The sequence below is a fragment of the Chlorocebus sabaeus genome, chromosome 4 (assembly GCF_047675955.1).
Source record: "Chlorocebus sabaeus isolate Y175 chromosome 4, mChlSab1.0.hap1, whole genome shotgun sequence".
In the NCBI taxonomy this organism is placed as follows: Eukaryota; Metazoa; Chordata; class Mammalia; order Primates; family Cercopithecidae; genus Chlorocebus; species Chlorocebus sabaeus.
The window spans coordinates 87,598,773-87,624,054 of NC_132907.1; the positions used below are offsets into that span (position 1 = coordinate 87,598,773).

Here is a 25,282-nt window from a genome sequence, read left to right on the forward strand (position 1 = left end):
AAGACGCCTACATTTCTCACGTTATAAACAATCTTCCCTACCAGGACAGTGAGTTGGTAAGAAACCAGGTGCCAAGCTGTCCACCAAAGTGGGCATCTTCATGAGTGTGATGCGCTTCTTCGTATCTAAGCCAGGAAGCCCTAAAAGTGAGGATGGAAGGCACACATGGAAGCAAACCCTCAGGGAAGGTTACCTGGAAGCCCTGAAAAGTGAGGATGGAAGGCACACATGGAAGCAAACCCTCAGGGAAGGTTATCTGGAAGCCCTGAAAAGTGAGGATGGAAGGCACACATGGAAGCAAATCCTCAGGGAAGGTTACCTGGAAGCCCTGAAAAGTGAGGATGGAAGGCACACATGGAAGCAAACCCTCAGGGAAGGTTACCGGCTATCAAGGAAATCCTCTTCCTTATGCCTCATTGTAATGACTCATTGCTGAAGATGACATCTGTGCATTACACAAAATGCGCAATTAAATTACTGAGGCACACACTGTTCATTGCCTACCCCAAAAACATTCTTAGGCTGTCTGTGCTACTATAACCAAATACATGATAGCTATAATTTATAAACAGAAATAGAAATGTATTGCTCATAGTTCTGGAGGCTGGGAAGTCCAAGGTCAAGGCACTAGCAGGCTCAGTGTCTGGTGATGAGAGGAGGGGTGAGCTGGGCTTCCTGGGTCGAGCAGGGGCTCAGAAAACTGTGAAACTCACTGATTTCCTGCATCAGGACTTCGTTCAGTCCTGGATGAATAATACTGAAGATATATGCTTAAAACATTCCTAACACCCAGATTTGTGCATGTGTTTTCTTCCCCAAGAAAGCTATAAACAGTGAAAATTTTGCTGTAAGTTTCCCCGTGTCCTTTCTCCCTCTCTCCCTTCCTCTTCCCCCCCGGAAACTAAAGTAAAAGGAATGTTAATTGCGCTTTTTTCTGTGACCAGTGGACCTTATCTATACTCCTAATTCCAGTTCCTTGTAAACATACTTTGTAAAGTCCTGTGAGATCCCGTCTCCTTTGCCATGCCGCTGCAAGGTCATAAAATAGATAAAACCTAAGTTGCAATTCCGGTTTTCCTCAAGATCTGAAACATTTCATAAATGGTTAATTGTCTTTGTTTCTCACTCTGTTAACATCTTCTTTAAGGCATATTTCCCGCCTTAAAGAGTTTAAAAGGCATTCATATGATCTAACTCTGGCTACCCATTCAGGACCCCTTCCACACCACGGAAACTTTGTACTTTCACTCTGCTCAATAAAGCCTACAGCTTTTTCTCTCTATCGGTCTGTGTCTCTATCACTCGCCATGGTCAGCCGCCACTCCAGTTCTTTGGTGTGGCTAGGCAAGAACCTTAGACGTTACAGCGAGGGCTGCACCATCCATCGCATCTCCCCATGGCAGCATCCTCACATGGTGGAAGAGAGAAAATCCACTTTCTCAATCCTTGTATAAGTGCCCTCATCCCATCCATCAGGGATCTGCCTCATGACTTCATCACCTCCTAAAGGCCCCACCTCTTAATACTATTACGTTGGCAATTAAGTTCTAACATATGAATTTCAGAGGGGACACATTCAAACCATAGCTCATTTCCACCTCCTCCTTTAGCAACTGAACCCTAGTGTGGTTCATCCACCAGACAGGGGTCTCTTAATGGCAGAGAAGGTGGGATCATCGCCAGACGAAGCAGAAACAGGTAAGCAGTTCTAGCCAAGGAGACATAAGGGAATCTTCAAGGGGGAAAGTCTCTGAAATCATCTTTTCCTCTCCATAAAAGAGCTTGTCAAGAGAGACCCTTCTCCGACCAGCTAACTGCCATTTGCTTCTTTTTCTGTGATCTGATTTCAGGGAGATCATTGATTTGATTGTCAAGTCACTTCAAGAAAAGCAATTTCAACCTGAAATGTAGAAGTAGAGGAGACACAGCAGAAAGGCATCTGCTAATCTGCAGAAAGACATCTGCAGAAAGACACAGCAGAAAGGCATCCTCAGAGGACCAAGGCTGGGTGGTTCTCCCCATCCTGACCCAGCAAACTCCACTGTGTGTGCATCTATTAGAAAAGCCAGGGCCTATTGGCTGCAGGGTGAATGTTAGAAATAGGCTCTTGCTGTTAAAGTAAAGGCATTTACCTCTTCAGAGGTCTTCTTCAAAACCTCCTGCTATCTTCTTTCCCCAACCACACTGTTTCCCTCTCTCCCATCCCCCCACAATGGCCTTTCCTTCAGCCGAGGCCTTTGACTCCCCTATCCCTCATCCCTCCTCTCAACAAGAGATACCCCTGAGGCCACTGTCCTTGGTTGGGAGTGATAAAAAAGAAAAAAAAGAAACCTACTATTCCTGTAAAACTTGAGCTAAGAAAAATGACTGAACTGTTAAAAATCACATAACTACCTGATAAGGTGGTCCTAAATTACAAAACATCCAAAACATTGGTATCTGTTCTAATTTACTGGAAACTGGGAGATTATTCATTAAACTTTAAACTAAGCTATTTCTATGCCTTTTGGAAAGCAAGCATTTACTGCCTGAAATTTAAGATGCTCAACACGTGCATCTCTAGGCCAACCTACATGTGAAAATACAAATTTATGCAAAATTGGGTTGCAATTATTGACTTTGTAGACTGATTCATATTCTAATTTATTTCCTGAGGGTTTGTGATTCCTACAGCAATTAAGAATACAGATTTTATTTACCTGCACAATGAGGCAACATAGCCTATATACAAGCTGATGAACAATACCATATTAAAATTTCTTATATAGATGCAGCAGCATCTTTATTCAAAAAAAACCATAAAGCGCTGATAAAATTATATTTAGGTCTATGTTTAAATGATGGAAATAAAAACTTTCCAGTAACCAATGCTACCAAATCAAATACTTTTATAATTATAAAAGGGAATTTGGCACAATAGTTGAGCTCTTTTCAAGGTGGATTTTTATGCATATGAGTACAAAATTGTTAGCCCTTCTTTTAATCGCATGAAACACCCATTACCTTCCAGAACATACTGGCTCCCCTGTACTCCCTCCCCACCCCACTCTGGTGAGTGTTTCTGTGTTTCTGTTGTGTGTGAGCGCAGGAGTCATAACTACCTGCCAATTTTCAAATCCAGGGGCTCTTTCACACCCATAAGCTCAGTCCTCCTCTCTGAAGCCTTTGTCACTGCTGGGCACCATCCTCCACAAGGGATTCGAGGCTCCTTGCCTTCTCCCTCTCTCATCCTCCCTTTCCTGCATAAGAACAGCTCACCACACCATATTCCCCATAACCAACTTTGATCTTTTTCTTTCTCCCTGAACATTTCTCCTCCTGTGTGTCCACAGCTTCTACCATTACCAAGCAAGGCTGTAGCTCTGGACCTCTGCCCCAGCTCAGACCATGCTCCTGCTTCCCCTGGGAACACCCGACCAGCTCTCCCACTCAGCATAGCCAAAACCATTCATTATGTCCCCAGAAAACTTGAAACTTGTTCTTCCTAGAGATTCCTCACTATGATTACTGAACCTATCAACTTAATGGGTCTGTCATATGTGCAACACACACACACACACACACACACACACACACACACACACGATAAAGACTTCCCTAAGCAGAGATTGGCAAACATTTTTCTATAAAAGGCCAGATAGTCCATATGTTAAGCTTTGCAACCACACAGTCTCGACATTATATCTTGAAAACAGTATACAAAAACTAATGAACATAGCTGAGTTCCAGTAACACTCTATAAAAACAGGCAACAGGTCAGATTTGGCCAACGGGCCATAGTTTACTAAGTCATGCCCTAAAATATACCAGTGCTTAACAGTGGTTTATCTGTCAATGTCAGGATTCCAGGTAGTTTTGATATTCTTCTTTATAATTGTTCTGTATGTTCCAAGTGTGCTACAATGAACAAGTACATGATATTTATAATCAGAAACAGGATTCAAGTTAATGTTGGAAATTAATGGCTGATATAGTGATCAGCTGTACTGATTCAAGTTACTCCTCCGTACAAACAGCCATCCTTGAAAAACCCAAAAACTGTTGCTAAGTAGCCAGTAAGTAAACAGTTAATATTTGGCTTGTTTGATGCTCCAATGGAAAGATTTTTTCTTTCACACCTTTTCTGTAATCAGTACAGGCACTTGTGTGCACACGTGCGCGCACACACACACACCCAGAGTGATTTTCTTGGGGAAGTGGATGAAATTCCTTTTTCCATTACATTTTCCTCAAATGACTTCCTTGTCTCACTGGCAGTATATAAGTTAAAGAAAAAATTTCTATTACTTCTTACAGTACAAACTTGTGAGAATGGAAAAATGGGCTGAACTGAACTGTTTCTTCTCCTCCCACTTCGGTTTCTTGCACACAGTGTGATGAAATCCTGCAGACAGGCAGAACTGGGCACACAGTAATAGATGAGTTCCGGCGAGTCAGATCCCCCCTCCAGCATTCTGCTCACATGTAGATAAAAGGCAGTCTACTCTTTGTGTTGGATTTCTTGCTTTCACTTTCAACAAATTGATCCCTGCAATGTCACCGTTTTCACAGAAGAAGTTTAAGCAAATCCTTTCCAAAATAATGGGTATTTTCATTCAGAGAATTAAAATTCCAAAGGGGCTCTGTTCCTGAGGGCCCCTCGAGGGGCGCCACTCTCCCCTCCGTGCTGCCAACTGTGCATGTGCATCAGTGCAGAATCTCTCTGAGCCAGGCTCCTCTGCTCTGCCAACCTTTCCTGATGGGCTCTGAGCACATCACCTGCAGCGGGTTAGGAAATCCTGAATTTGGCTGAATATCTAGAGCCCACCAACCACGTTCAGTGTCACTGAACACTGGCCTGTGCTTTTTTGGACCACCTCATCTTTAATCACAAATGTCTGGTTCATTGCTCTAGATCAAGGTCTCTCAACCTGGGCACCACTGAGTTTCGGGGCCAGAGAAAAACTGTCTTTTATTGGGGGTGGGGGCTGTGTTGTACATTGCAGGGTGTTTAGTAGCATTCCCCAGTTCCACCCTGGATGCCACCAGCAGGCCCCCAGTTGTGACAATCAAAAACGTCTTCAGTATTACCAAATGCTCCCCCATTGAGAACACTAAGTGTGTTGGTCATGCCTACAAACCTGAGGGTATGACAGCTCTTGTATTTAGGAAGTGTATTTCGTAAGGTCTTAGAGAATCAACTGTTTCCCTGGGAGTGGTCAGTACAGCCTGAGCCATCGGCTTCCTTGGGAGTTCACCCAGCGGTAGGTGAGCGCGTGCAGAAACGCTGGGTCATGGTGCACCTGTGAAGATGACCGTTCGTCCACCAGAGACTGAACTGGAGAGGCGATGGGGATCTTCACCATCCCTATCCTCTCACAGTCAACCCCTTGACTCTGATGGCTCAAATTCATAAGATCCCTGAGGCCAAACCAAGAGTAAACTGTGGTAAATGGGAAACCTGGGGCCAAGGCTGAACTGCTCAGGGTCTGTGAATTGTTTAAGTAGTTGCTGGCATTTAAATATTAGAAAAGGTCACTTGAAAATCCAGTCTGGCCACTCTTGCCATGCATTCATACATAGGAACAATGAACTGGAGCTGGGTGGCTGCTGCCCTTCACCTTGGGCATGCCCTTTGCCACAGCCCCCACCCTGCCCTGCAGCCCTCCAAGGCAGGTTCCTCTCCTGCTTCGCGCATTTCCATCGGCTGCCCAGGGACACTGAGGTTGCAGTCCTGGTCTATGGCCTCATTTCACCATTTCTAACGCTGTAATACACATTCTCTTTTACTCAAATAAGAAAATAAGCAGATTGCCCAGTGGAATTCAAGCTGCAAAAGAAATTTAGAAGAAATATTTGTATTGAGGACATAAAATGACTTTACCCAACTGCCCAACTCCCAAACATGCTCAAAATATAAAATCCAGTTTAATGGTCCTGTGGCCAGTTGAGTGTCCTACTGAGGCCAGAACGGCAGGGAGGCCAGGAGACCCTGGTCATAGATTTACTTGGTGCTGACTGGCGTGTGACCCACGGCATGTCCTCTGTCTGCCCTGAGCTTAGCTTCCTCCTCTATCAAATAAAAGGGCTAGAATATAGGGACCCCACGGTTTTTTTTAGATTGAAAAAAAATCCAGTGATTCTCTAAATCATGGATCAACAAGCTTTTCCTATAAAGGGCCAAAAGGGAAACATTTGAGGCTTTGCCAGCATCACAACTACTCAGCTCGACTACCGGAGTGAAAAGCAGCCATGAACACTATGCAAATGAATGAGCACGGCCCTGTTCTGAGACTTTATCTTTATTTGCAAAAGCCAGGGGCCAGCTGGATTTGGAGCTCAGGCCACAGTCTGTGGACCCCTGCTCTAAGTTAAAATGTTCACAAATTTACACGTGATGAAATGACATGTCATTTCTTTGTATATCCATAATAATTAAAAAGAAAAAAGAATTTTAAGGGAAAAAATGGCATAAAACCATACACACATTGTATCAATGTTAGTTTCCTGGTTTTGACATTGCAGTGTAATTATGTAAAATGTAATCATCAGGGAAACTGAGTAAACGGCACAGGGTGCTTTTCTGCAACTTCCTGTGAATTTATATTCACATACCTCACACACACTCACACATTAACCCAACACACCCACACACACACACACACACACATACACACACACACACACACACACTATGCTCCACCCTCATTCAGCCCTCCCCAGGGAGCCCATCCTCTCCCCCGGTTGAGGGTTGGAGGAGTAGCGGGTTGGGGGTTGCAAAGGGAAAAGGAAGTGTAGGTCACGGGGGACCCCTGGCCTCTCTTAACCCGCTCGCCCCCACCAATCTGGTTTTCTAAGCTGCCCTATCACAAGCCAACTCACTTTCATGCAGCTGCTATGTAGGCAAATTGTACATAGATTTCATTCTTCCTAACTTCATTCACGCTAAACACCGCACACACCGGGTGCTTTATTTCATCTTCCTGCCTTTACTATCACAGGTCAGATGCACCAAGCAGTCATTCTTTGCAACAGAAGGGTTTCCTTGAATAATGTGTCACACCTGTTTCATCTTTCAATTTAATATGTTAACTTAAGAACCCACTTGCAAATTGTCAAAGATAATGCAAATTAAACCAGTATTTGTTAATTTCAAGTTACCTGGGAATCTTGTTAAAAAGAAAGCTCTGAGCTTTGCCCCCAGACTCTCAGCGTCATAATCTTTAGGATGAAAAGAGTGAAACCACGTTTTTAGAAAACATTCCAGGGAATTCTTAGCACTCAGCAGAGGTTGAGCAGCCCAGCCTTAAACCCCAATTCCGATGATTGCACGTCACATCCATTGCGATGCCCAGGAGCTCGTCCCTCCCTAGCTTCCAGCTGTCCTGGGTCAGTAGATTTGCCCTTTCTCAGCCTGGCTCCCTCCTTCTCTAAAAGGACTGGCAACACTGGTCTGTCTTCTGCTTCTTAGCTCATCTGGAACCTTAGCCAGACACAGCCACCAACTCGAGGGCTTCCAGATTCCAAAACAGTTTGAAGGAACAGCCCCAATGTCATCTCCATTCTGTCTCCACATTCTTTTTTTGGAGGAAACCTGGACCTCCCTGCTCACACGCCCCTGGTTCTCCCCACTGCTGCCTCCTCCCCTGAGGCCAGGTAGCCACGGCACAGTTGGCCAGCCTGGGGGAGCATTTCATTCCAGCTCTTTCCCAGGGATAAGCAATTTCTGGCTGCTTCTGCCATTCACTCTGCAACTTTGTGCAACACTCTTCACTGCATGGACACGCATGATGTTGTGAGTTCAGACTGTGTATTAATCAGGGTTCTCCAGAGAAACAGAATCAGTAAGATATACAACATACATGGGAGAGAGAGAGAGAGAGAGAGAGATTTTTATGGGAATTGGCTCACGTAATTATGGGGGCCCAGAAGTCAGACTGTCTGCAATCTACAAGCCAGGGAACCAGGAAAGCTGGTGATGTGATTCAGTCTCTGAGTCCAAAGGCCTGAGAAGTGAGGTAGGGAAAAGGGAGGGAGCCAGGAGGTCTGATACCAGAGGGCAGGAGACGATGGATGTTCCAGCTCAAGCAGAGAACGAATTCCCCCTTTCTCAGCCTTTTCGTTCTACTTGGGCCCTCTGTGAATTGCACAATGCCTGCCCACATCGGGGAGGGGAGTCTTCATTTGGCTACAGATTCCAATGCTAATTGCTTCCAGAAATAACCCTACAGACACATCTAGAATACTGTCTTACCAGCTACCTGGGCATTTGTTGTCCCAGTTAGGTTAACATATAAAATGAACCACTGCGACTGCCTCTTAAAAATCTGCATAACTGTCTTTAGAAAATAGCACTTAAACAAATTGTCAAATTTTAAACACCAGCTATGAACAGCGTGCTAGACAAGATATATACATATTTCTTAGTTTTGTTTTGTTTTGTTTTGTTTTTGAGACAGTCTCACTCTGTCACCCAGGCTGGAGTACAATCTCGTGATCTTGGCTCACTGCAAACTCTGCCTCCTGGGTTCAAGTGATTCTCCTGCCTCAGCATCCCAAGTAGCTGGGATTACAGGCACCTGACACCATGCTCGGCTAATTTTGTATTTTTAGTAGAGACAGGGTTTCACCATGTTGGTCAGGCTGGTCTCGAACTCCTGACCTCAGGCGATCTACCCACCTCAACCTCCCAAAGTGCTAAGATTACAGGCATGAGCCACGGTGCCCAGCCAAGATCAATATCTTTAAAACCATTAACTTTCCTATACATCTGAAAGAACCAATTAGAAATGCATAGAAAAATCTCATGTGTAATAAAAAAACTATAATAAACCGAGAAAGAAACTTCACAGTAAATGTTCAAGATTACAGAGAAAACTATAAAACCTTACTGACAAAACACGTTTACAAGACCAGACTATGTTGTGGGAGTTATTGTATTCACAAATGAAAAGATTCAGCAGTGCAAAGATTTTAATGGAACTAGACAAGTTGAGTCTCAGAGTAATATGGAAGAGGAACTGTGTAACAATAGTCAGAACCTGTAAAGGAAAAGAATAAAGAGGGATGGTTGTGCACCCTACCAGACTTCCTAAAAGGTACAGAGACGTGCTGATTCAGGAAGGGGTGACACCATCCGTGGACGAGATAAAGCCTACAAACTCATTTATTTGTTCATTCAAGAATAAATAACAATTGTTGCCAGGCATGGTGGCTCACGAGGGTAATCCCAGTACTTTGGGAGGCCGAGGCGGGTGGATCACAAGGTCAGGAGATCGAGACCATCTAAATATACAAAAAATTAGCTGGGCGTGGTGGCGGGCGCCTGTAGTCCCAGCTACTCAAGAGACTGAGGCAGGAGAATGGCGTGAACAAAGGAGGCGGAGCTTGCAGCGAGCTGAGATCACGCCACTGCACTCCAGCCTGGGCGACAGAGCGAGACTCTGTCTCAAAAAAAAAAAAAAAAATTGTTAAACTGACCAGCTACATTTTTGGCATTAGAAGTTTGGCATTGGCAAGTTAAATCCCTACCAGTACAGCATTCACCACAAAATATGTTTCATCTCAATTAAAGTCCTAAATATCAAAAAAAAAAAAAAAAATGCCAATAAGGGAAAAAACAAAAAAGAGAATGTTGAGATAGAAAAGACATTCTAAATATGGTATAGGCTGGATGTGGTGGCTCACGCCTGTAATCCCAGTACTTTGGAGGCCAGGGTGGGTAGATCACTTGAGGTCAGGAGTTTGAGACCAGCCTGATCAACATGGTGAAACCCTGTCTCTACGAAAAATACAAAAAAAATTAGCCAGGCGTGGTGGTGAATGCCTGTAATCCCAGCTACTTGGGAGGCTGAGGCAGGAAAATTGGTTGAACTCAGGAGGTGGAGGTTGCAGTGAGCCTAGATCTCGCCATGGCACTCCAGCCTAGGCAACAAGAGCAAACCTCCATCTGAAAATAAAATAAAATAAAAATAAGTAAAATAATATATAAAGGAGGAGAAGGCATCTCAATTTGTCTACTTTGAAATTTAAATAACAAACAAAGCTTTAAGACATGGGACTAATCCGAGATAATATGTGTGATTTCTATCACAGGCAAGAGGCTAATTTCCATAGTAAATAAAGAACAGCAACAAATCCACATGGCAGATGTTCTTTCACCGCACCCAGGACTCCTGTGTTGGTGTAAACAGCTGGTGTCCATCCTATGGGGGCAGGTGTTTGGGCATTTGAAGATCCAATGCCCTCGTGGTTGCCAAATATTTTGGACATTTTCTCTGAACATCAATAAGAAGAATAGACAAATAGACAAAGACACTGAATAGGTAACTCATAATAAATGAAATTCAAATGACTAATAAACATGGAAGACGTTTAGGTAATAATTAAGAAAATCAAACCTAAAACTAAACGAGATGCCCTGTCTCAGCCATCAGCATTGCCGGTAAGTATGGTGATGGTGTGAGAAATGTCTATCTGACATTGCCTCCTGGAGTGTGGAATGTGCCCAGCCCCTGAATGACTGTTCGGCCTGTGTATTACACTCAACATGCATTCCTTTTGTCTTTGTCCCTTTTCTGTTATTTATAACAGAATACCTGAAACTGGGATATTCATAAGAAAATAAATTTATTTCTTGCAGTTCTGAAGGCTGAAGAGTTAAAGGTCAAGGGGCCACATCTGGTGAGGAGCCTTCTTGCTGACGGAGAACTCTCTGCAGAGTCCTGAGCTGGCCCAGGAGACCACATGGCGAGGGGCTGGGTGTACAAGTTCAAGTTCTCTTCTTCTTCTTATAACTCCATGATAATCTATTAGTTCATTAACCCATTAATCCATGAATGAATTATTCCAATCACCTCTTAAAGGCCCCACCTCTCAATACTGACACTGTGGAAACTAAATTTCGACAGGAGTTTGGGAGAGGATGAATATTCAAACCATAGCACCTTTTGACTCATAAATCTCACTCTTGGCCAGGCACAGTGGCTCATGCCTGTAATCACAGCACTTTGGGAAGCTGAGGCAGGAGGACTGCTTGAGGCCAGGAGTTTGAGACCAGCCTGGGCAACATAGCAAGATGCCATCTCTATAAAAAATTAAAAAAGAATAGCCGGGCATAGTGGTGTATGCCTGTGGTCCCAGCTACTGGGGAGGCTGAGGTGGGCGGATCACTTGAGCCCAGGAGGTTGAGGCTGCAGTGAGCTGTGATCATGCCACTGCAATCCAGTCTACATGATGACAAATTGAGACCCTGTCTTAAAAAACAAACAAACAAACAAACAGACAAAAACCAAACAAACAAAAAAAAACGCCTCGCTTCTTTCATCTATCCCAGTGGTTCGGAACAGTCGGGAAGGCCAGTTTTTCCCCCAGGGGATATTTGACACCATGTGGGGACATTTTTGGTCGTGATAAGTAGTGCACACTACTGACACGTAGTGGGTGGAGGCCAGGGATGCTGCTAAGTGCTGCTAAGCATTCTACAGCACACAGGACAGCACCCCCCAACACTAAAGAATTATCTGGCCCAATGTGTGGACAGTGTCCAAGGTGGAGACCTGATTCTGAAAAAATCCTCACATGTACACAAGAAGCCACAGCTAAGGATGGTCACTGAAGCATTGTTTGTGGTGGTAGAAAACTGGAAACAATCTAAACGTCCATCAGTGATGGAAGAAGGAGGTACAGAAACGGATGCGGGCACTGTAGAACTCCGTAGCGTTCGGGAGAGAAGGCACGCTACCCAGGCTTGGAGAGGTTCAGTAACTACAAACCCAGCCTTCCATGTAATCAAGCATCAGAATTCTTAAAATAGAGAAATCATGCCAGTGACTGCCCCCCAGTAGCCCAAAGCGGTGAGCTGCCACCCTAAGGAGGACTCATCACCACTCCCACCACCCTCTGAAATGTTGATGCCCCCTTAAAGGGTCAGAATGGGCATCTTGCCCCCACACACCATGAATTGAGATTTCTAGACACTCTGTTGAATGTAGAGTGACCTTTCTGCAGTTGTAGGCATTGACTACTAGGTCAGCTACGTCCACAGCGGCTCTGCCACAAGCCACAGGTACCTCAGAGCTGAGAAGAGGACCGTGAGACCAGTTCTGAGGCCCACTTCAGCTTCCTCAGGCACAGATTCTTAAATCGTAGTCTGGAAAAGACTGTTGATTTAGTGAACAGACGTGACTGTGCTCTTATGCTCTCGCCCATTTTCATTAGCTCCAGCACCTGCAACCACAGTCCCCAGCCAGAATCCTGGGCAACACAGCAAGACGCCATCTGTACAAAAAATTTTAAAAAACAGCCGGGCATAGTGGCACGCATCTGTGGTCCCAGCTACTAAACCAGAGTTCCACAAAACAACCTTCTCTCAGGCCTTGGAGGGGGTGCCTCCAATCTAGCTATTAATGTCTTTATTAAGATCCAAGGGCTTCTGTAACAAAATACCACACTCTGAGTGGCTCGAAACAACAGAAATTTATTCTCTCACAGTTCTGAAGGCCACACGTCCAAAGTCAAAGCGTCAGCAGGGTTGGATCCTTTTGGAGGCTCTAGTGGGAATCGGTTCCAGGCCCCTCCTCCGGCTCTGGTGATTGCTGGCAATGCTTGGTGTTCCTTGGCTTGCAGACATACACATTGCCCCAAATCGCTCCAATCTCTGCCTCCATCTTCACATGGCATTTCCCTCTGTGTTTCTCAGTACAAATTTCCCTTTTCATTAAAGAGGTCAGTTATTGAATTACAGACCACTTTAATCCAATATGACCTCATCTTAACATGATTATATCTGCAAAGACCCATTTCCAAATAAGGTCGCAGTCACAGATTCTGGGGGTTAGGACTTCAATATCTTTTGAAGGGAAGAAATTCAATCCTTAGGAGTCCTTGACCTGCACACCAGCTAAACTGAACTAGGAACCTGGCTAACAGGATGCAACGTTACCAACCTGGTTCCCACCTCACAGACAAGAGGAGCTGCCCCAGCCATACCCAATGGGTTGATGTCAGGTTGACCAATGTTATTCATATGGGGAGCCCATCAGTCTTAAGAGACAGGTGAAGACCAGCCCTAATGGTAGAATCTCCCTCTTAGCTCCATTCTCTGGGCCCAGAAGGATCCTGAAGAAACTGGAAGAGGCACAATCTATGTTCTGTGTCTTAGTCCATTTGGGCTGGTATAACGAAATGCCACAGACTGAATGGCTTATCACATAACAGAAATTTATTACTCAGAGTTCTGGAGGCTGGGAAGATCAAGGTCAAGCTGCAGGCCGATTCAGTGTCTGGTGAGTGCCCATTTCCTGGTTCAGGGATGGGACCTTCCCACTGTGTCCTCATATGGCAAAAGTGGCCAGGAGTCTCTCTCAGGCCTCTTTAAAACACTCATCCCATTCAAGGTCAGGTGCGGTGGCTCACGCCTGTAATCTCAGCACTCTGGGAGGCCAAGACAGGCAGATCACGAGGTCAAGAGATCAAGACCATCCTGGCCAACAGGGTGAAATCCCGTCTCTATTAAAAATACAAAAATTAGCTGGGTATGATGGCATGTGCCTGTAGTCCCAGCTACTCAGGAGACTGAGGCAGGAGACTCACTTGAACCTGGGAGGCAGAGATTGCAGTGAGCTGAGATCACATCACTGCACTCCAGCCTGGCAACAGAGCAAGACTCTGTTTCACAACAAACAAACAAAAACAAAACACTAATCCTATTCATGAGGACTCCACCCTCATGAGCTAATCACCTCCCAAAGGCTGCACTTCCAAACACGCTCATATTGGAGATTAGGTTTCAACCTACAAGTTTGGGGAAGACACAAACATTCAGTCTGATCATTCTGTCCCAGCTTGAGACTGCAGCCAACGGGACAGTGTGAGGGCACACTGAGTGTCAGACCTCCATCTAAAAACATGTCTAGGGAGCTCTAGCAGACACCAGGAGCAGCAGGGAGCTCTAGCAGACACCAGGAACTCCAGGGCCCCAGGTTCCTGATTAGCAGCCTGGGGTACTGCTCTGGTTCTTACCTCTGAGTAGCCAATCAGAGGATTGGGGCAGGCTTTTAGAACTGCCAGCCAGTCCCATCCTCTGAACTCTGTCAGTGAGGCCAGCAACTACCATTCCAGGCAGGCAGCTGAGCTGAGGAGTGTGAAGCCACTTCAGGGGTAGGGATCTATATAAGTATGGGAAGCTAATTGTCTTCGATGAGGACAAAGTCTTGACAACTTCCAATGGACAGAATCCTTGACAGATTTTCTTAGGTTGCCATGAGGACAGGATTGGCCCCAAAGTTGGAAATCTGACTTAACTCAATCCTGTGGACTGAGTTGTCATCTAAGAAACTAGTTACAAATAAAGGCAACCATCCAGATCTTTCTAATGGAGCCCATTCGATGAGCTGTTGGTACTCCCCTCACCCTACACATGCATGGGAAGACTTCAAATAGTAGCTACTGTGACACCCTTAGGGGTTTGAAGCAGGGATTTAAGACAGGTTCACTGTGTTGGGGCCACCATCATCAGCTCAAAGGCATTTTCCTGCTAGTTACAACATGTGGTCTAAAATAGTATTAAGTTGCTTACCTTCTTCCAAATGGCAGAGTGGAGAAAGGAAGTGAATAAAAATCAACTGCAGACTCTTTGCCTCCAGCATCTTTTAACCCTGTCATGTTCTGAAGGGTCAGTGTCTTCTGACTTTCACGGTTATGGTCCATCTCAGGTGAATGGGCACAGGCGAGGAGAAGCCGCACCTGAGCTGCATCTGCACCAGAAAAAGCAGGAGGAAGGGCTCAGGATGGATTTCATCCTTCACACCCCAGTTGGGCCAAATCAGGAGTCTGTGACATGTTTCAGAGCAATTTTCCCAGCTTGTCCATGTACGAATCATTTTGGCAAACAGCGAGATTTTTACCTAATTTAAAAAAATACTTCCTAATTTAAAAAAATACCTAAAGAATGGTTTGATGCATTACTTCTCATGATCACCTGAGCAACCCTTGCAGCAATTCTCTCAGCAGAATCCTTGTCCTTCACACTGTGCATTTCATCTGCTCTGTTTCCTGTGGAGGATAAGAATTTTTAATCCAAAGCAGCAGAAAGAGCTTTGTCCAAGTCACAGCCTCAGGAGTAAAACGAAGGGTACCCGGCGATGCCATGGGATGACAGAATACAACTGCCTTTGATCCCAGCACTCTTGCTGTGTGCCCAATTTGTACAATGAGCCAGAGTCTCTCAATAGTAAAGATTAGTGGAAGCAGACAGCTCTGCCAGCTTCCTGGATGCTCTCCTACTGCCTTTTCCTCCAGGGAGGATGTTTCCTCACCTGCCTGCCGGCACCTCCCCACCATCCCACCATCTCTGAAACACGCGAGAGCATCGACGCTCACTGTGGTGCCAACAAGCGCTATCACCACAGAGCGGCATGACTGTTAACCGCCTGAACACGGTGCACCACCGAGGCCACCAACGCTGCTGCCCAGAATTCAAAAATAACGGACTCAGGGCCTCCAGCCTCCCTGGTTTGTTTTCACATACAAGAAGCTGGGACAGAGGGAGAAGGATGGAGCTGCATCCTCTGAACTCGGTCAAGGAGGCCAGCAATAGCAGGGGAGCTGAACTGAGGAGTGAGGTGTTCCAAGTTGAGGGAGCCCCACCTTAAAGGGGCCGGGGTTCCCTCTAAGTATGAGTATGGGAAACTAATTGTCTTGGATGAAGACAACTCCCAGTGGAAAGAGTCCTGGATTGGGTTTCTTGGGTTGCCAGGGGGGATAGATTGGTCCCAAAGCTGGAAACTTAACACCATCATGTGGATTGACTAACCACCTAAGACACCACACGGCTGCAAATCCAGGCGACCATCTGGATCCTTCTGAACAAGTGTTGTCATAACCCGACACCGGAGAAAATAATCTTGTCCTGTGTTGCTGCACTGGGACAGGCTCTTGGGAGCTTGCGCCCAGATCCCTGGACTCCGCCCCACGTGCTTTTCCCCCGCTGGCTTGCTCTGTATCCTTTCATAGTAATGAACCATGCTGTAAGGATAGCACCACATGATGAGGGCTGTGAGTTCTCCTGGGAAAATCACCAACACTGGGGGTGGTCTTCAGGACCCTTGACACAAGCCCCAGGGCCAACAACTTCAAAAACATCCACAAACTGAAAGCCACTGTAAAGGAGAAAGTGCCAGGCTCCAGGAGCCTTCCCTACACAGACTCTGGGGTAATTCAAGCTCACTCCCCATGGGGCTTTGGGGCAGACAGACCCCATTCTGCCCTCTGGTGTCCACGGAGTCCCCGATGAGCTGAACACCAAATGCTCGGATGCCCCGGCCACAGGGATCAGTGTCCATCAGCACCCTGGTCCATTCAGGGTGGACGCTCTGACCAATGGGTGGGGTGAGAAGCCTTAAAAGCAGCACACCTCAGGCCAGGGCAGGCCACACCCCCACACCAACACAGCCTCAGGACTTGGAACCTCCGCTTTTCCAATACTCAACATGAAGGAAAAGCCTGCCTCTGTCTGCCCGTTCTGTGTTTTCTTCGATTCTGCATGTCGGTTTGACATCCACAAGGCCAACTGTTGGCCAAAGAGATTCCCTCCTGCTACAAGGCAGCTTGGTGAGCCCCACTGTATTAGTCCTTCATGTTGCTGCAAAGAAATACCTGAGACTGGGTAATTTATAAAGAAAAGAGGTTTCTTTGGCTCACGGTTCTGCAGGCTGCACAGGAAGCACGGCACCAACATCTGCATCTGGTGAGGCCTTGGGAAGCTTCCACTCATGGCAGGAGGCAAAGGGGGAGCAGGCACCTCACCTGGCGAAAGAAGGAGCCCGAGAGAGGGAGGAGGCGCCACGCTCTTTAAACAACCAGAACTTGTGTGAACTCATAGTGGGAACTCATTACCATGAGGACAGCAGCAACCACTGCAGAGGCATCAGCCCTCATGACCCAAACACCTCCCAGCAGGCCCACCTCCAGCACTGGCGGCCACATTTCAACATATTTGGAGGGGACAAAACATCCCAACCCTATGACCCCCCCACCTCCATATCTGACACATCCAGCAGCACTCCCCGTACCCAAGTCACCCCAGGGCCAGGACGCAGGCAACTAGAACCCCGCTGCAGCCCGAAGCCCACCGAATGATTGGTGCTGGCGGATGCTAAGCTGCTCGCCTCCTTGCAGAGGACACCCCCCATGCAGGCTGAGGCCTAACCCCTCCCTGGCCCCCGCCTCCTGTCTCCTGGCCACCCTGACACGCCCGCTAGAGAAGGGGGCTACTGTGTAACGACAAATCAGAGCAACTTGGGGACCAAGTTGCTGCCTCGTCCCCCAGCACCAATGCGGAGGCCTCGTGGGAAGGGTAGCCATGGAGCCAGCCCAGCCTGGAAGACACAAGGCAGGTCCCACCTGTCCGGACTCGCTAGTACCTCCACCTGAAGGATGTGAAATCACAGCAAAAAGGAGACAAAGATTATTCTAAAGAGTGCAGAGAGAGAGGGCCCAGCACGGTGGCTCACACCTGTAATCCCAGCACTTTGGGAGGCCAAGGTGGGCAGATCATCAGGTCAGGAGTTCGAGAACAGTCTGGCTGACATGGTGAAACCTTGTCTAAAGATACAAAAAATCAGTCAGGCGTGGTGGTGCACATCTGTCATCCCAGCCATTCGGGAGGCTGAGGCAGGAGAATCGATTGAACCCGGGAGGAGGGGATGCAGTGAGTCGAGATGGTGTCATTGCAATCCAGCCTGGGCGACAGGGCAAGACTTCTCTCAAAAAAATTAAAAAAAGAGTGGAGAGAGAGAGAAAAGACAGTTTTGTGTTCTTTTGTGCTGATAAAACAAGAAATATTTATCTCCACCAATGTAGGTTTTGAGTGTCTACTTATAGGTCATTCACCAAAATTGCTGTTCTCTTAATATAGCCATAAACCTAACAACGAAAATAAGCCAGCTCCCAAGACCCATGGCTGGCCAGTTGGCCACCCACTCCCAGCCTCTCCCATGTCCGGGAGGGATCCTCCTTGTCACCAGGCATGGCCCTGGCTTCCCGGCCTCACTCGCTCCACCCCACACAGCGCACTGGTTCCCTGAGGGAGAAGTGGTCCTGGGGTAGGGCTCCTGTAGAGTTCAGTGGCTGTTTTGCCCCCAGGGCTTCCGAGGCAGGTGCCTGGGACATTTCCCTGAGGCCTGCATGGCACCCAGCTGCTCCTCTGCATCTGCCCTGGACTCCAGCCTCCAGGGCCAGTCAGAGCCTCGGTCACCTCCTCAGCCCTTGGCAGTGACAGGGAAATGTCTGCTGGCGGTGAGCCAGGGGACCTCCAGCAAGTCAGTGCCCAGGCAGCCAGACAGAGAGTGCCAGGGAAGGGAGAGGGAGGGAGGGAGCAGCAGAGGAGCAGGAGGTCCTAAAGGCTGCGGGCTTGGAGGGTAAGGAGAGGCATCAGCGAAGCACCAGGCAGTTTGCAAAGTGCCCTGCGCCAAGGCCTGCATCTGGGCCCCACCACTCCAGACAGTAAGTCTCATTCTCCACCCAGGCAGAGGTCACAGAATGCCACTGCCTCAGCTCACAAGCTCATTGGGGAGTGAGACGGAAACTGGACCCAGGACCCTGCATAGGCGGCTCTCTGCTCCTGTTTCCATTCCTGAGGTTTTGAGGCTGAGCCACAGGCAGATTCCAGGGAAGAACAGACCAGCATCCTCAGGGGGCCCAGCCCCTCCACTCATCAAGCTCATGTCCCCCTCCCAGCACATTGGGGACCCTAATGGCAAAGTGGGCACCAATCCCCTGCCCACACCAGAATGTGGCCCCAGAACTTGGTGCAAGTTCTGTTGGGTGAGTACAAGTCTGTTTTCAGCAATTCTAGCAGCTCCTCTGTGGAAACCGATAAGATTCCCCTGGGGAGCAGGAGGGACCCCAAGATCCCCAAGGTGCAGCATCTGTAGCTTCAACCTCATTGTCACTGTTACAATTGTACAGGTTTTTCTTTTTTTCAATAGAGTGAAAAATTACAGCCTCATGTCCCTGGGCCTTTTTTAAACCTGAATAGCTGGGGCTTTAAAAAATATTAATTCACAGTCTACCTTAGCCGGGGCTCGCCTCCTTCATGGAGTGACGTGCTACCAGCTGCAGCAGGGAGGCTGGCAGGGTGGTTAAACCACAGAGAAACTCTGCAAGGCTGAGGCAACAGCGCCCCCTTCTTCTCGAGGGTGAGACTACACAGCACAGCCAGAACTCCAAGGGCCTGCACCCAAGTACCAGGCCTGGCAGGCGGGAGGGAGCTCTCAGCCAGACTCCACGTGGAGGGGGTGAGGGGCACAACATGCCCACCCCAGACCCTGGGTCACCGTGCAGTGGTCCCTGCTGTGCAGGAGTGGATGGAGGCCTGGCTCCCCTGAGAGGCAAGACAGACTCATCAGTAAGCGCCCCATCCAGGAACTTAAGAACTGAAATGAAACAGAACATTGGCAATCATCCGTCTCATTGTGCCTCCAAGTTGCCTTTCTCCCGTGCTGATGAGCTAGCAGGCACTTTTAAAAAATCAAAGAGGGGCCGGGCATGGTGGCTCACGGCACTTTGGGAGGCTGAGGAAGGAGGGTCACTTGAACCCAAGAGTTTGAGACTACCCTGGGCAACATGGCAAAACCCCATCTCTACAAAAAATAATAATAATAATTAACTGGGCATGGTGGAACATGCCGGTAGTCCCAGCTACTCTGGAGGCTGAGATGAGAAGATTGCTTGAGCCTATGAGTACGAGGTTGCCATGAGCTGTGATCACACCACTGCACTCCAGATAAAGCAAGCCTGTCTTCAAAAAAAAAAAAAAATCAAAGAAAATCATCCAGGATGGCAACACTTGAGTGACTTATGTTACAATTAAATGAAGGACCTTAGCATTGTATTAAATTCTATTACAGACAGTGCTTGACTTAATGATTTTTCAACTTTATGATGGTGTGGAAATTGTATGTGTTCTGGAGAAACCACACTTAAGAGTACCCATACGACCATTCTGTTTTTATTTCAGTAAAGCACACACTATGTGAGATTGTGTACCCACTGATCAACCTCTCTTCATCCCCCTACTCCCAATCCTTCCCAACCCGTAGTAACACCAGTCTACTCTCTATCTTCAGAAGATCCACTTTAGCTCCCACATATGAGAACAGGCAATATTTACCTTTCTGCTTGGCTTGTTTCACTTAACATAATGGCCTCCAGTTCTATCTGTGTTGCAAATGGCTGAAGAGTATTCCACTGTGTATTCTTACCACATTTTCTGTATCCATTCATCCACTGATGGCTGCTTAGGTTGATTCCACATCTTGGCTATTGTCAATAGTGCTGCAATAAACATGGAGTGCAGATGTCTCTTCAATAATTTTTTCTTTTGGATATATGCCCAATAGTGAGATTTCTGGATCACCTGGTAGTTCTAGATCAGTAGGGACACTAAAGTTTACAACAGCCTATTGTATATTTCAAAATAGATAGAATAATTCCAATGTTTTTAGCATAAAGAAATATTTAAGGCAATGGATCTCCCAATTACTCTGATTTAACCTGTATACATTATATGAACATATTAAACTATCACATGTACTAAAATATGTACATATATTACATCAATTTTAATATTAATAGAATCGGCTTGTGTTAGATGATTTTGCCCAACTGTATGCTAATATAAGTGCTCTAAGCACAGGTAAGATAGACATTTGGTAGGTTAGGTGTATTAAACGCATTTCTGACTTACAATGGGTTTACTGAGACCTAACCATAAGTCAAAGAGCATCTGTAGGTACCTAGATTTCAATTTTCCTTAATAAAGGAAACTTGAGTCTTCACTCTCTTTCCTGCTGCCTTTTTCAAGGTAAAATATTGTTCTTATTCACTAAAGCTCTGCTATTTGCTTGCTACTGACTTTCTTTGGCATAGAATCACAGAAGCACAGAGAAGCATGACTGCCTGTCCACAAGCCAGTGAAACTACATCAAGCAATTTCTACATGCCTGGCAGGGGTGATCCCATGAGGAACAGACATCCATGCTCACAATTTATTGAGTAAAGAAGATAAATTTGAAAAGTTAAATAATGACCCAAGAGAAACATGTTCATATAATGAATAGGTCATTAACTGACAGATATGGGAGCCAACACTAGAGAAGAGAAAAGGGGAGTCCTCGAGGCTCTCCGGGATGCAGAGGAAGGGGTGGCTACCAGAGCGGGTGGACAGAGGTGAAGGAGGGGAGTTACCCGGACGACAGACGGTCCCCATTCATAGAGGACACTCGGAACAACAGGCAGGGGGCTGTCCTGTCCCTGGGGACATACAACGGGAGACAGAAGCCTCAGCACCTCCCTACATGTAGGCACGACCCCTTCTGTGCCAGACCAGCGTTGGGTCTTTGACCACTTTGAACAAGCTAGAAATTCAGGACACATAGAGGGGGAGACCAGACAAGAAATGTCCCAGTCGCCCTTTGTTCTGCACCCAAAACAGTGTTAAGCAGCACGTGGACCCAATCCCTGTGGTGTCACCTTTGGCCAGAGGATGTCTCCTTATCAAAGGGTCAAGCACTGTGGATCCCGTCCTGCCACTGCCTTTGAAAAAGAGTTCTGGGGCCCCCACCAGAAGGAGCCATGCTCTGCCCAGTTCTGAAGTCCCGTTCCAGGCAGGATCGTGGCCATCCCTATCCGTGCTTTGGTGCATGTCTCACGGGACAGGTCCTGTCCATGAGTGGTGGTGAAAAATACTTCGTGAGTGAGGCCACCAGCATTTAAAAAAATTAAATAGAGCACGAAAGACAAGAGTGACTGTAGCAAGGGAGGTCATGACTTGATAAACACGAACAGTTACACAGTGGCAAAGGAAGATGAGCTCCTCTGGCAAGGCAGCCCTGGCCACGTGAACAGCGATGGCTCCCAACCTGGCTACACGGGAGACTCGCCTGGTGCTCAGAGCTCTCCGGTGTGCAGGCTCCCTCCTGACCATTTAATTCAGAATCTCTGGAGGTGAGCCCCGGCATCCATGGCTCCTGGAAGAGGTGGCACCCAGGTCTCAGCACTTCCTGCTTAAAAGCAGGGCCCTGATGTGTGCCTCCACGCGTTGCCCACAAGAAACAGCCATTGTGTACTAGGGGCCGTCCTGGGCCATTGGGGGTACACTGGCCGAAGAGGACTAAAGGATCAATGGTCCCCTGGGCGGGCCGTGGGAGGAACGGGTGCGGCTGGTGAGGTGAGTGGGAGCAGGCCTGGGTGCGGCTCAGGGAGGGAGCTTTTGGGTCCTGGAAGCACAGCCCCGGGTGCAGCTGGTGAGTGTGGCCTACGGGTGGGCACCGAGGGGCTCCTGCAAGGATAGTTTCAGGTCTGTTGAATCCAATAGCAAAACAGTGTGGGTTTTTATTTTGTATATTTTCAGATTTTTTCTTTTTCCATTTCATTTTTCTTCAGCCATTCATTTTTGCCACATTTTACATAACTACCGATACATGACTGACTGTTAAAAAATAATAACAAGCCACTCAGGACAGATCAATAGGGAGGCAAGCATTCCGAGGGCAGAATGTCTTGGAAGACCTCGAATGCCAGGTCCAGGGGCCAAGACTTCCACCCGCAGGGGAGCCGCAGCCCACAGCAGGCATCTGTGCACAGCCAGTCCAGCCATGCTGCCCTGGGGCTATGTCTGCAGGCTGAGCTGTAAGCTCACCCGATACCTGTCTGTGACAAAGACTTTGGTAACAAAGTGGTGAAACCAGCACCCAGGTGGGGCCAGCGTTCCTAAGGGCGCAGGGAAGGGACTCCCCTGAGATCTCCAGCCTGTGCCTTAGCTGGATTAGGACAAATGACCTGAGCGGAGCAGGCTCCCTTCCTGTTTCCTGACGGGCCCATTCCACCGTGCACAGCAACCCGGGTGGGAGTTGCGGGGCTCTGGGGGAAGCTCCCGACTCCAGGTATGGGATCCAGGGCTCTGATCAGTCCAGCAGGCATCTATGCAAACCGCAGGACACCCTCCTCAACCCCTGCCCAAAAGAGTTGAGAAAATAAAAATGAGAATAAGAGTGGGAAAGAATGGGTGGTTTCCTGGCTTAAAGATGTGTTCCATGGAAAGTGAGGGGTTCCACAGGGCATCCCCCAAAATCCGGGAGAAGGGAAAGGGAGTGGAGCAGAAATTCAAGCAATGAAGCGATGTCCCCTTTTTCCTCCCTACCAGACTGCTTTAACCAGAACCACCCATATGGAGTTTCACATGAGATTTTGTTTGAAATATGTGTTTCCTGTATATATCAGTTAAAACTGTATTCAGCTGAGAGCCCTGAATATCAGTGGCATAAACAGATGCAGGTGTCTTCTTCATGCAAATGTTATATATGAACATATAAAGAAGGCCCAAAGCCTCACGACTCTGGGTCCTTTCCAGCTTCCTGCTCTGTCAGCCTTACTACACAGCTAGCCGCTTCATGATTACAACATGGCTGCTGTGTCACCAGGCATTGCACTCGAATTCCAGCCAGAATCCAAGGAGGGAAGCAAAGTACTTTATCCCAGAAAAGTTTCATTCCAAAGGAAAGCACTCTGTTGCAACCACCCCTAGCTGCAAGGATGTTATACAAGTTATCTTTTCAGCTGTGCACCCTGCTGTCTAAACAAAGTTGAGCCAGATAAAATACAGGACACCCAGTTAAATTGCCCATGCAATATTTGGAACATCCACCAAAAAAGTATTCATTGTCTACTTAAATTCAAATTTAACTTGGAGTTTTGCGTTTTCATTTTCTAAACCTGGCAATCCTGCAAGTAATAAAGGAAAATGGATATTGGGTAGGTAACTAGCAGTATCTACCTACCATGCTGCCCTAAAATAGTAACCAGAACGTCAAATGACAGCATTTATTAAATGACACTACTTTTTCTTTCAAAATGTTCGAAGCTCCAGAGCAAGAATCTTAAATACCAAATAAGCAACATTATAAATTCAAAGGCAAGAAAAAGGGAAAAGGAAAATAGGAAGCCATGTATTACAATATTTTCCCTTTTTGCCTGTCATTAAAAATGAGTTCTTCCTGCCACTCCCCTTTAAATTGACAGGCTTGGTTCCCTGCGCCGGGCCTACCAGGTCTAATCACATGAGTCGATGCGGCCCAAATGCTCACATCGGGCCTGGCACGGCTCCAGGTGCTTTATGTGCATTTACTCGTTTAGTCTGTACAATGGCCCATTGCCAGGCTGAGGAAACTGGAGCACAGGAGTTGAGTGACATGCCCAGGGACACACAGCCAGGAAGCAGCAGAAGCGAGACTTGAAGCCAGTGACGGTCCACGGAGATCCACCCTCCCTTTTGCTCTGTGAACTGCCTGCTCACTGCTCCCCTTCCGGAGAAGGCTGCCTCTCTTATACCCAACTATTGATGACGATGATTTTTCTTTCACATTTGGAGACACTGAGAGGGAAACACCTATTTTCTAGCAGAAATAACTGCCGAGCGGCAAGATTGAAAAGGAAGGCAAAGGTAAGATCCTGGAAAGCTTTTTAAATCAAATTAAAGATCTGGGGTTTGATTTCCCAAAACAGAGAAGCTGTACTGATTATGTTAGCTGCTTTCAGTGGACACTTGAACCAGCAAGAAAAAGCCTGAAGCACAGAGTCAGACTGTTACTCCCTTCTCCCCTGCCCTGCCAAACCCTTCCAGGGCTCTGCGCACCCCAGCTCCTAACTCCAGCCGTTTGGCCCTAGGCCCGGGCTCTCCGCTGGCAGGATCCTATCAATATTGGCCACAGAAAGTCCAACTGGAAGCCTCCCACATTTCACGAGCCCACGTAGTTCCACCATAACCATTTCAACACACAGGGCCAGGCTGGTGATGCCGCTATGTCCCTGAAAGGCTCCCACAGACGTGAGCCACGGGCACAAGACGCATCTTCAGAACCTGGTGAGACTCAATTATAGCGTAAGCACCAGTGTTCTGCGTAAACTCACAGCAATTTCTCTACATGTCGTCAGACAACAAAAAGGGGCCGCAGGCCTTTGCAAAGAGCAGCGGCGTGGGAGCCAGGCCCAGCGTGCTCTCGGGGGCCTGGCGGATGTGCCACGTGACCTTTAGAAGCCCTTCCTATCACAGGACTTCTGTTTCTCATTTTTGGGGCTGAGCTGCTCTAGCTGATTCTTAAGATTCCTCCCAATTTGAAAATTCCAACAGTGACATGGCAGGATGTGCGGAGGTCTCCTGTCTGTTGAGGAGACCTGGATTCGGTCACAGCCACCTGCACCCATTCTCACAAACCTCGCTCAGGACTTGATGAAATACAAGCAG

General features: G+C 47.2%; 1 protein-coding gene across 5 annotated transcripts in view; it reads right to left on the reverse strand.

Moving 5' to 3' along the window:
• LOC119620795 (uncharacterized) overlaps window positions 1-23,296 on the reverse strand; it is a 72,141-nt gene extending 48,845 nt beyond the window's left edge. For 2 of the 5 annotated variants that reach the window (XR_012092820.1, XR_012092821.1), the window contains exons 1-3: window positions 15,794-23,296; window positions 14,923-15,033; window positions 14,558-14,735 (exon numbers count right to left, since the gene is read on the reverse strand). Coding sequence is in view for 1 of the 5 variants with exons in the window: in XM_037988693.2 (XP_037844621.1) it covers window positions 12,531-12,690; window positions 14,558-14,735; window positions 14,923-15,033; window positions 15,794-16,025 (681 nt within the window). In the remaining 4 variants the exon portion in view is untranslated. Of the gene's footprint in view, window positions 1-11,433; window positions 12,691-14,557; window positions 14,736-14,922; window positions 15,034-15,793 lie in introns of those variants that run through there. The other 3 variants (XM_037988693.2, XR_012092823.1, XR_012092822.1) reach the window with 3 other exon arrangements.
• Between the last annotated feature and the right edge of the window lie 1,986 nt (window positions 23,297-25,282).